This window comes from Tachypleus tridentatus, chromosome 13 (genome assembly GCF_004210375.1).
Source record: "Tachypleus tridentatus isolate NWPU-2018 chromosome 13, ASM421037v1, whole genome shotgun sequence".
Taxonomy (NCBI): Eukaryota; Metazoa; Arthropoda; class Merostomata; order Xiphosura; family Limulidae; genus Tachypleus; species Tachypleus tridentatus.
Window position 1 is genome coordinate 135,688,313 of NC_134837.1, and position 12,384 is coordinate 135,700,696.

Consider the following 12,384-nt stretch of genomic DNA (forward strand, 5'->3'; position numbering starts at 1 on the left):
CCATTCAGAAAACAATGTAATATATCAATTTATAGATGAAAAGCTTAACTTTCAACTGGTTATAAATAATACAGAATTAAAAGTTACCAAATCCTAAAAAAGAGGATGTGACAGATGGGTGTGCTGTAAGGTGTCCAATATTCTATTTGATGGACCTATAACCAAGAAAAACTGAAAGCTATAAAAATTATACTTTGTGTGAGCAATTACAATATTATAATGAATAATTTATGTTAAAGTTCATACTTGTTGGAAGGGTGGTGAATAAATTAGAGAAGAGAGGGTACCTAAAGAAAAAAAATGTCATATTTTTCATACCATGGAAAATTCTGTATTTTATAAATACTGCTTTATGAAATTAAGAACTTAGAACTCATATACTATTAACATACAGATTATTAGATACGAATGTATGCCATAGTAGTTATTATAAACAAAATACTGTTTAATTAACTTCTGAATGTAAGTCACTAAATACCTTGTTATGGTTTGCTTCATATGTGTGTGTGTGTGTGTGTGTGTGTGTGTGTGTGTGTGTGTACTATTCTGTTAGATTAGGTAAGATAATGAAAGGTACCTTTTCCACAAGGTATGCTCACTTATATAGCAGGATAGTTAGTTAGACACAGTTCAAAAGACAATAACATTAATTCTAAATAGATGTAAACTGTTATGAGCTGCAAGCTATTTGTGATAAACTGTTGTTTCTTGTTAATTTGCAATTATTCTAGAAGTGAAAAATTTTTTTATTTATTTAGTATTTCTTTATTGTAGTTACAAAATCAGTCTGACAAAATCCATATCAAATTAGGCAGAAAAAACAACAGATAAAGTATAAAGGCTGATTTTATAAAAAAACTAATATTTATATAGCAAGTTTTAGAGGTTACATACATGAAATATGAAAATTTTTCAGATGAAAAAAGTATTTTAATCTTAACATGAAAATCACTTTACATTCAGAGCAATCAACAATGTCTCCATATAATCACAGACAAATCCTTAGTAAAAATAATTTTTTAAAAATCTGTTTTTGTATACAAAAGACTTGTAAAATTTACTGAATTTTGTGAAGATACAAGTACTATATTCAAAGTTATAGATACTCTCATGAAATATTAGTGGTTACAAAATCAATGTAAATCACCTACACATGGAAAATTAAATTAAACTACAAAATAAAAAAATATACGAAGAAAATTATTATAAAATAAACAATTGTGGTTTAAAAATATATATCACTTTTATTAATTACATACCACAAGTAATTTGAGTGATAGTCTTAGAAGCAAATTTTACTAGCATACATACTGTCTAGCTCTTGGTTCTCATCAGAATACTCTTTTGTCCCAGATTCAGTCTGGTAACTTGTCCCTGCCACAGCATGAACACCAGATGTGTCAATAAATGGCATGACAGTCTGACTTCCTATACTGTCTTCATCCACAGAGCTACTAGCTGTTGAACAATCTGGCCGAGCTTGAAGATGAACTGGTTTTACATCTGCACATTCTGGTGAAAAATTTGTGTATTTTTAAAATTAAAATGATCAACAAGATTAAAAACTAAGATATACTGATAGTAGAAAGATTGCAATCACAGTACTACATATACATTCATTCTGTAAATTTAGTGGTAGGAAGTGGAATGGAGAGTTCTTCCATTATCTGTAAACATATACAGTACAAAACCCAGGATTAAAATATATTCACCTTTCTTAAGTGTACATAGTATAAAAAGTCTGGGATTAGAATGCTGCATGGTAAACATTTAGAATGTCTCAACTGTACAAGCATAAAATATTAAAAGTCTATACTTAAAATATTATGTAGCAAATAGTTTAGAAGGTTTTAAATGTTTTCAAGAGTATATGGTTAAAACTCTCAGCTTAGATTGTTATGATGTAAGTAGTTCAGAATGCCAGAATTATACTAAAGAATAGGTTTAGAACTTCATATCAATTTCTTTAATACGAGAGATGTTGGGTTGGTGTTTTGGCATTTAAGGGCATAAAGCAATGAAGCTATCTGCATAAAACAGGTGGTAAAACAGCAAACTGACCTTTATAAAAAAATAGGAATTGCTTCATTTCTCTTTGGAAGTAAAGCAATTCCCTAAAAAATGCTAAAAGAGTGAAAAGACATAACAACAAATATACAGTTGTTAAAAGTAAACAAGGTAAAAATGGTGCATGCTACAATATGGAATTTCTATTTTGTTTTTGTTTTTTGGCATTGTTGAAATCCCAGAGAAGCATAAAACCTAAATGGAATTAAAAAGAACAATGACCCATAAAAGCTAAAAACACAGTCAATATGGACAGTGTCACCATTATTAATGATGCGTCCAAAGTCGATGATAAATTTTGAGTGTAAAAATGTCTAAAATGGTGCCACTGATCCTGGTAATCATGACAGCAAAATGTGGGCTATTGGGAAGTGAGTATAACAAAGGCCACATAATGGTGTATCAGTGACAGATCAAAAAAAAAAAAAAAAAACTTTAAAAAGCTGTGACAAATGTAGAGCCTTGTCAAAACAACTTCCTTACGATCCCTGTGGAAAGAAAACGATCAAAGAGCAATAGTAGGTTTGATCTAGAAAAGCTTGTTCAAATGTTCTTCACACAAGGCCAACTGCCATGAAGCCATGCCTTGATCAGAGGACTGTATTCCATGTATGGAACAAACCCAGTTGTAATGGCACCAGAGCAGAAAATTGTGGTGTCAGCAAGCTCATTCCCCCGAGTCCAAAAATTGCCCTGTATCCAGAAAAACCAGATAGGAACAGATGATAAACAACTGAGCCAGGCAGTTCGGAATATCAAGGGTGAGAAATCATATGAAGAGATTCCAAGACCTGTATACAGCTAAGAGGGTCTGTGTAAACAGTACAAAGTACTGGCTAACTGATATAATATCCAGAGCAAAAGAGATGGTATACTATTCGGCAGTGACCACAGAAAGAATAAAGAGGATACTGTGTGTAAACAATGAACCATGACAAACCCACTGAGGCAAATGAATTCTAATCAACCATATAAAAAACTACAGAGGGATGATTTGAGAGATGTTTGGCAAATAGAAGGTGGTACTTCCAATCTGGAATATCCTCCTCCTTCAAGTGACACTGAGAAATATTACAAGTGGGAATAGTAACATGGCATCAAGAAACTGGCCAAACACTAGATTTGGAAACATCGTCCAATTCCAGACCCAAATAAGTCACATATGCATGGATATGTAGGCCAAAAAATGAAATAATGGATCATCTTTTACTGCATAAAACAGCCCACCGAGAATGGAAAACAGTTCCAAGTGGAGTGATGTGGCAAGGAATGTAGTTTAACAACATACATCAGGAAGAATTGCAAACATTAAAGATGTAGAGGTGGTTCATGGGACTTGATGGACGAACTCTGGACCGTCAAAGTATGGAATGCCCTGTGTAAACCCTGATGGTGAACAAGGTTCAGCATTCTAAGTGACAAAAGCCTGACTGAACCATAGACCAGAGACTCGTAATAAAATTTTGATCTTATAAGGGTATGATAGATATTTTATACAGAACATTAATTGGTTCCCCAAGAGGTGGAAGAAAAGATGCAGAGAATATTCAGTGCCCTAGTACACCTGACATAAAGCTGCTTGATTTATGGAATAATAGTCAGTTTGCAATCAAAAACAAATCCCAAGAACTTCATTTCTTCCACAGGAAGAGCATCATTACCAAACTGAAGCCCAGGGATCATGAAACAATCCCCAGTGTTGGCAAAAGTGCATTTTTTTGAAGAATAAAAAGAAAAACCATGTGCAATTGTCCAATGTATGAAATGACTGAGGGCAGTCTGAAGCTGCTGATGAGTGATGGAATCAATCTTAATACTGAAAAGTGTGACACTCAAGACACAGCCATGAGCAACTCCAAGTTATGTGGAAAAAAACAAGAAAGTGAAAAACCTACAAGGAGCTGGAATTGCCTTTTAAGTAAAAAATTCTGAATAAAAATGGACACACAACCTATGCAGTGGAGGTTAACTAAAATTCTGTACCGAAACATCATGTAAGCCTTCTCAAGATCAAAGATGATGGAAACTATATGTTCTCTCTTGAGAGAGATTTCCCTGATCAAAATTTCACATTTAATCTGGTGGTCTGTGGTAGAGCTTTGTTAGTGGAACTCACAGGCAAGAGGCAATCGAGACAAGCATTGATCATCCTTTCCAAGATCTTACACAGACAGCTCATAAAAGCAATAGGTCAATAGTTTGTTGGAATCTTGAGATCCTTTCCAGGCTTAGAAAATGGTAGTATAATAGCTTCAGCAAAGACATCCTATTGCCAAATCCAGTTGAAATTAACCAGAAAGAAATTGAGGCAGGAAAAATGGCACAGCATCTCATAACAAATATTGTCAGACCTAACTCATGCACTTGTGGAACGACAAACAGCAATCTGCAATTCCACCATGGTGAACAGGCAGTTGTAGTCTGAGAGATCCACCTCCCAAAAGGAAAGTGGTGATGTCTTGGCTTGAGTCAGGATGGCCAAGAAGGCTGAGGTGAAAGTGGAAGAGCTGTAAAGATAAGAAAATCTCTCCCCAAGGATGTTAGCAATGTTAAGTACATTGTCAACTTTCCGGCCATCAGAGAGCAAGATCGAAAGAGGCTGGGAGGTGTACAACCTACTGACCTTATGTATCTTGTCCCACAAGATTTTGGAGCTGGTAGAACTAAAGATGATGGAGGAAAACTTAATCCAGGATTACAAGTGGGAATAGTAACATGCCATCAAGAAACTGGCCAAACACTAGATTTGGAAACATCGTCCAATTCCAGACCCAAATAAGTCACATATGCATGGATATGTAGGCCAAAAAATGGAATAATGGATCATCTTTTACTGCATAAAACAGCCCACCGAGAATGGAAAACAGTGGTGTCCAAGCATGGACATGGGCCCACTGCTAAAAAAAGAGAGAAATACTATTGGAAGGTCTCTCAGGCCCATTTATGAGTTTTCCATGCCTTACGGTAGGCCAAACTTCACCATGCATGAGGATTCCATGGAAAACATGTTGAGATCACAGAAACAAAACCAGTAGCTACCTGGACCATACAGTTAGTCACTGCTCCAACACAGTTGTCAAAAGATAACAGATAGATGATTGCAGGATCCAGTTCCATAGAGTGGTGAAAGAGGGCCAATTGGGCTAGTCCAACTTCCATGTTTCAAACAATTATCTCAATATCTTAATTTTCAGACAAATATTGGAAAGCCAGTGAGCTCTTCAAATCCTTCCTGAAAAAAAAGGTAACATTTGCAGAATGGAATAAGTGTAAAATTAGTAATTGAAGCACATTATCAACTGTAGTTTGAAACTGGATATTAAAATGAATAGGTGATAGGTGTGAGAAGCCACAAGAAAGAGAAAAGCTTGGTGTCCACTGATCCCACCCACCATGAAGCCCTATGAGGGGACATGCTACAGAGCTGAAAGCAAAAGTTTCAGTAGCTATACTAGTATTTTATGGACACTATACCCAAACACCAGCATAGGACACAAGGTTCACAAAACCTGTTGAAAAAATCTGACACTGATACTTGGCTGACCATAGACCCAAAAGACCAACTAAATGATTTTGAGGAGGGAGGGGCACCTGTCTATAGGAATTCAAGACCAAAGTGGTGTACAGGGATAGGACCCCCCTCAACCACTATGATCCTCTCCTCATCTTCACAGGTCGCCACGTGTAGCAAATGTATGAAGTAAACTGAAAGGACAGAACCTTCTCTTGGAGGTCCCCTCACCACAAACAGGCATTCACACTGAGAGGGTATAGATAGAAAATTTAGACTTAAAAGAGTCTGGAATTAGAGATCCTAAATATTAATATATAATAAAAAGTATCATCAGTGTACTTTGATCATTCCAAAAAAGTACATGAAATGACCAGATGCTTTCACATAAAATGTCTTTTGACTTGCTACAAAATTCCCAAGTCTTTAGATATTTACTCAAAATGTAGCTTTGAATCATGTAGATCTTAACATAAAAATTACTTTGCATACAGATTTATCAAAACAAAAACTCAATATATTCATGGACAAATATTTATTTTAGTTTATTAAAAATAATGTTAAATGAAAGACTGCTAAATTCTGTAAAGTTAGAAGCATTAAATCTATAGTCTTTAAACAAATACAAAGAGGTCACATGATCAGTGAAATTGACGAAGACTGTGCTGAGAGAGTTATAACCAATATCAATATGAAATTTAACACATTTGTTGATTCAATACTCTTCCATAATTTGAATTTTTTTTAATATTCAAAAATCCTCACCAGTTGTCTTGTTAGGGGTATAATTACTACTAACAAAGTCATTATTTAAAATTAATTGCCAATAATTTGTTGATATTGCAGAAAATTTGTCAAGTTTTTATTTCAAGCTATGAAGACGTTTACAAAGAGCATTTATATCAATTTTAACATTTTTATCATTCCTAAGTAAAAAATTGGTGTTATAACAATTTATGTCACATGTTTCTTTATCACTCCTGTATTCATTTTGTGTATTATATATATAAAATATTGACATGCATATACTCTATATGTGTGTATTATATATACATGACTAAGACGTACTTTCAGAGGTTGCAACATCATGCTTAACCTGAAGGTTATACAAAGTGTTTAACAGTGTATCCTCAACCATGTAAATTTGCTCAGTTTTAAGAGTCAGAGCTACTTAAACAAGTCAAAAAGACAAGTTATTAAATATCATGTTGGCTGATTAGTTAAAATTCAATCACCTATGATTCTTGGTGTACTTATTAGCCTTAATTAATCTACAATTTCATCACATCACAACAAGTGCTAAACTTTTTCAAAAAGCAATACACTGTACTTACCTCTTCTAAGAAGATAGTGTTTCAGACCTGGTGGGCAAAGAAAGTCAAACTAAAAGAGGAAACATATTAATGACAATTTTAGTTCATACTAAATCTTTGCTAACAGCATCATATGCAAGACAAGCACAATATTATACTTTTACCTTCAGAAATGACCTTGCTATATTCTTCAGTATTGAAAGTCTCTGATGACTCTCCCGTACTTGCTACTGGCTGTCTGAGAAATGGACTTGAAGACTGGGTATGATGCTCTGAAGATGACTGAATAGGAAATTTCAAGGATAAGGAAGAAGAGAGAGAAGGTGTACTGACTACAGTGTGGGCCTAAAGCATGATAATAAAATATAATGTCATAATATAACTTTAGATTACCTTTTTTACATGACATTTTTAAAGTTTTGAGGTACATTTACAAGCATCTTAGGTCATAACATCACTTCTAAATTATTTTGAAAACTGGAACAAGTCACCATACATTAAAATATCTTAACGAGGCTAATGACAAAGGATACACTACATGTGACATGAACCTGATCTTTATAAAAACACAAAAATTATTATTATTCCATTAAATACATTTAATAAACTATGACAAAGAACTTCAAACATTCCTCAATTATCAATCATTTCACAAGTGTAGTAACTTAATAACTAAACACCAACGAAATGGATAGATGTACATAGATACCAACTATAAAAACATAAGTACCAATATCAGCACAAAAATATATAATAAAAAAGAATTTGTTGTGAATAGAGGAAATTGACACATTAAATAAAAGTCTAAATATACAGCTTTCAAGTAGATTGTTTATTCTTCTTCTTTTTAACTTTATTACAATGTTTTGACCACTTGTGTGATTGTCATAATGTAACTGTCATCTTCAAATAAAAAAAACAACTAATTACTCATGAGCCAAAATCCAATTGAAACAAAACACAGGAGTCACTCAACATAATGCTCATGCAGTATTTCACACAATAATTATGCAAGTTTTCAAAATGTTGAAATAAACACATAATATAAATAAACAATTCTCTAAAAAGCTGTATCATCAGACTTCTATTTAAAGAACCCCAAGAAACAGTTCTCTGGAAACAGTGCAACAGGTGATCCTTGTTCCTTAAATCTTTAAAAGCAAACTGACCCTGATTTACTCAATCAATAATTGCCAGGGATGGACAGGATCCCCTTATGCTTTATTCATAACAGTCCATGAGTGATGTTCCAGCCTATCACAGCAATACCAACCAGAGAACCTATATGTCATTTTGTTGAACACCTCATTTATACAGAGCCTACTGAAAGTTAAATAAATTATATTAAATTAGTGGTTGCCTAGGCAAAAATCACCACAAAGTGGGATCCTACAAAAGTTGAGATAAAAGGCCTCAAAACGTAGCAATGAGAATACTCACCTCTCTGTATAATCTACCAGAAGTGGTTAAAATGGATATAGATGAAGGTACTACTAGACTGTACAAATAATATGAGATAAAAGAATTGGGGGAGGTCTACATATCAAACCATACAATGTACTCCAGGGGACAGTTCAATTGGCTCACTAAAGACACAGAAACATGACATATCTGAGTAAATACAACTCGTAGAAGCTCCCTTATCTTCAAACAAAACCCAGAATAAGTGAAATGGATCAATTTCATACCCATTTCATCAATGTAACCAGGTATAAATTCTAAAAACCTTAATGTTCCCAATTAATAACATCTCTAAAGGCATTAGTATGGACAACAAAACCTTCAAGACCCTGACTCAATATAACAATGATTTAAATCTGATTGGTCACGTAAGTGAAAAATAGTGAACAGATGAATTAGTGAAACAGATTTATCCCCTTCCATCTGATAGTACATTAGAAAAGAATAATTGGTCTGAAGACATAGGTAGAATGACAAAGCATGCTATGGACAAAGAGTGCAAACCACTCCAACTGGTGATGTCTGTAGATCTGCAACAATGAATAGTAAACCTTCAAGTGAAGGTAATAGATAATAAGGTCACAAACAGGTGTTAAGAAAGGGCATATCATATAACCTTAATATATCAATTAGGTAACTGGAATGATAATTTGGGACAAAGAGCCCAAAGTGACTTGAGGAATCTGGAGGATATTGGAGTCTCAAAGAATATTTTATCACGTGTAGTAAACAGTAATCAATAAGATCACCTTATACAGGGTGACTGTAGAAGATGCAAAAACCCTTGCCAAAAAACCAAATAAAAAAACAAGTTATGGTTGACATTTCTGATTGAAATGGGTTCAACCTCCTCTCAATACATCATTGCTGATATGTGTGTCATTTCCATTGAAAAACATCTTTAATGGGACGAAGCAAAGGCTGAGACATGGCAACCTTAAAAATTAAGTCTTTACTCTATGCAAAAGATTGCATAATTGCCATACCTGATGCTTAAGCTTCTGGATATACAGCCGAATGTACTATATTAGATCATGGCTACCTCCACAGAAATAGCCAAAGAAAAAGTGGAAGAGATGGACACTCCTGAAGGTACAACAAAAACAAAAATCAGGATATATTTATAATCTAGTGCTATCAACAGTACCCAATAATGGATTGGAACAAATCATAGTTAGTAACATATGAACTGGAGAGAAGACCTAGATTTGTAATCCCATACCACACTGATTTGGCATTCACTGCCAAAGCCCAAAGGTGAGGTATTGGAGACCAGGTTGCTGGTAGTTGGGTGTTCCAATGGATGGCCAACCACCAATCATTAGTGTTGCAAAATAAGACCCAAATCAACAGAACCTTTCTATGCAGCATCTATTTTGCAGGAAGAATAACAATTGATATACTACTACAGTAATCACCAGTGGAACACAATAAGCTATTAAGATATGATAGGAGTGGTTTCAAGGAGGTCCAAGGTTCAAAAATAAGTGGCCCTGGACCAAGTGCCTCCAAAATGGGAAACACAATACATCAACATAGAATTGTCAGATTAAAGCCTGATGATTTTTTCCTTAATAAGCCCAGGCCATATGGTACTGCCTTTTGAAGAGCAAGGATGACTAAAACATGGTGTAATGAAACCTTAATGTCTGTGTGTAGACCCTGGAACACCTGACTGCAGATATGTGCACCCCATTCCTAAAGCAAGGCATTCATGAAGAGATGGAACTCTGAACAAGGTGGCAGCAAGAAATCCATATCTTAGTAGCATTATGATTTAACAAACCATCGAGATCAAAGAATTATCCTGACTAAGGAAACTGGAGAATCCAGTGAAACAATATTTATGATCCTTTGGTCACAAAGACCATAGAAAGGATCCCTTGTGCTCTCATCCTAAAGGCAGAAGGGATATGAGTGATGCCCACATTCCCAAAACAGAAAAAACCATCAATGCAGCAGAAGAAGGAGAAATGAGTAAGACTTGAACATTCTGTTCCACAGCATGAAGCCAGATGAGAGTCAGCTGAGCCTAAATGCGAGATATAATGAAAAAGAAAAACCCAACTGATGTCACATTGATTTAAAGCAAGAACAGATGACTCAGCTGTGAGAATGAAGCCTGTCTTGGTTGTTTCTGAAAGTATAATGAGGGTGCAAGATTCTGACAATTCATGAAATGGTGCCTGCGTTAACCAGTCGTCTATGGAATAGTGTGTGCAAAGTGCCAGGGAATGGAGGTGACGAGAAAAAGCTTTTTATAATTCAGTAAAAACCACATATTGCCAATGATACATTAAAGGTAAAATCTCTGAACTGCAGTACCTGACCCTTGTGCACAAAAAACACCAATAATAGTGGAACACTACCACTATAGCAATGTGCAGGTAAAAGCAGACCACAATGAACTGAGACATCCACAATCCCAGCAAGAAATCCCAACTCAGATGGAGGAATGAATAGCTTGTACACCTTGACGAATCTAGATATTGATATAGATGAGAAAGACTAATGATTGGACAACAATCAAAAGGAATAAAACACAGAAAGAACTAGCCCAACCCTCTCACTAACCCCACACCAACCAACCTCTGAGAGCTCAAGAACTAAATTCCAAATGCACAGGATCTAAGGGAGAAGGAAACCTTACAGATTGAGTGGATTATGGTGGTGAAAATGTGAACTAACTGACTAGTTCTGACTCAAGAGCTTGTAGTTCTCATGGATCCATGGTTAACCCTTTAGCTGAGGAGTTTTTATCTTAAAAATGACAGCACAATGCAGACTTTTTCCCCAGAATTTTATAATTTTTATATATATTTTTGTATTATGCAATATTTCAGTATATATAAGAAAGCTGCATGTAATTTAAAAAAAAAAAGTAATTCAGTATACTTTGAACCAATCATATCAGTGGAAATAAATTATCAACTAATCAAAATTTAGTAATCAATTGGGTGCATTTTGCAGGTTGTTGCTCAAAAGAAATTAAAGTGTACCATGTGGTTTGTTACTCAATTGCTTGTAAGTTTACAATCACACCATATGATGCATTCCACAGCCAAAGTTTTAAGGTCACCACATGTCCAGAAATTCTCAGAATCAAGCTCCCACTGACTCAAAAGGCATATAACAATCAATGCTACTGGCACCATTCTCACCAAGCAGCAGAACCCTTGAGTAACTTGTAAACCATGAAATATCTATGTGTTGATATAGATGAGAAAGATCAATGACTGGATACCAGTCTCCTGTGTTCTTAGGCTCACCAAGCAAAGGGAATAAAACCCTGAAAGAACAAGCACAACTTTCTCACTATCCTTACACCAACTAAACTCTGAGAGCCCAAGAACTAACTTCCAAATCCAGAGGACCTGAGGGAGAAGAAAACCTTACACGTTGGATAGATAATGGTAGTGAAGATGTGAAATGAATGGCTAATTCTGACTCAAGGACCTGTAGTTCCCATGGATCCATGGTTAAGGTCACCAGATGTCCAAACATTCTCAGAACCAAGCCCCCCACTAACTCTAAAGGCATATAACAATCATCAGTACTACTAGCACTATTCTGACTAAACATCAAAACCCTTAGAATATGAACAGAATCTATTCTGGATACCAATTTACTGAAGAGCTGATGTCAGGGATAGGACCCTCAATCAGGGGTAAAACTATGATCCTCTGTTGTAGCTGATGAAAGCAGCATCTGACAAATGAACCAGTGTGCATGCAAACAACGGTTTCATCTTGTCATCAATGAACTAGATGATTCTGAGTCTTCCAACAAAATTTAATGTCAGGAAAACAAAATATTGGAATTTAAAGTTGCAAGTCCATTGAATTATTCTTGTCCCACCAGAAGACACAGATCTGTTTAGATTAACTACAAATTATGCTTTAGAACCCCTAATTTTGAGGATAAAATGTATTATTTGAGAGTTGAAATATGCTTCTACCTGGCAGTGGTAGGCTAAAGACTGTTCTACAGTAGATGCCTGTGACTTTTTTGGCAATAAATCTGACAATAAAT

General features: G+C 35.0%; 1 protein-coding gene across 24 annotated transcripts in view; it reads right to left on the reverse strand.

The window, feature by feature from the left end:
* The window catches only part of LOC143239031 (uncharacterized), a 51,716-nt gene that overhangs the window by 31,923 nt on the left and 7,409 nt on the right, over positions 1 to 12,384 (reverse strand). For 15 of the 24 annotated variants that reach the window (XM_076479775.1, XM_076479778.1, XM_076479777.1 and 12 more), the window contains exons 3-5: positions 7,056 to 7,236; positions 6,913 to 6,939; positions 1,312 to 1,512 (exon numbers count right to left, since the gene is read on the reverse strand). In XM_076479775.1, the coding sequence (XP_076335890.1) occupies positions 1,312 to 1,512; positions 6,913 to 6,939; positions 7,056 to 7,236 (409 nt within the window). The remainder of the gene's footprint in view (positions 1 to 1,311; positions 1,513 to 6,912; positions 6,940 to 7,055; positions 7,237 to 12,384) is intronic. The other 9 variants (XM_076479797.1, XM_076479796.1, XM_076479791.1 and 6 more) reach the window with 3 other exon arrangements.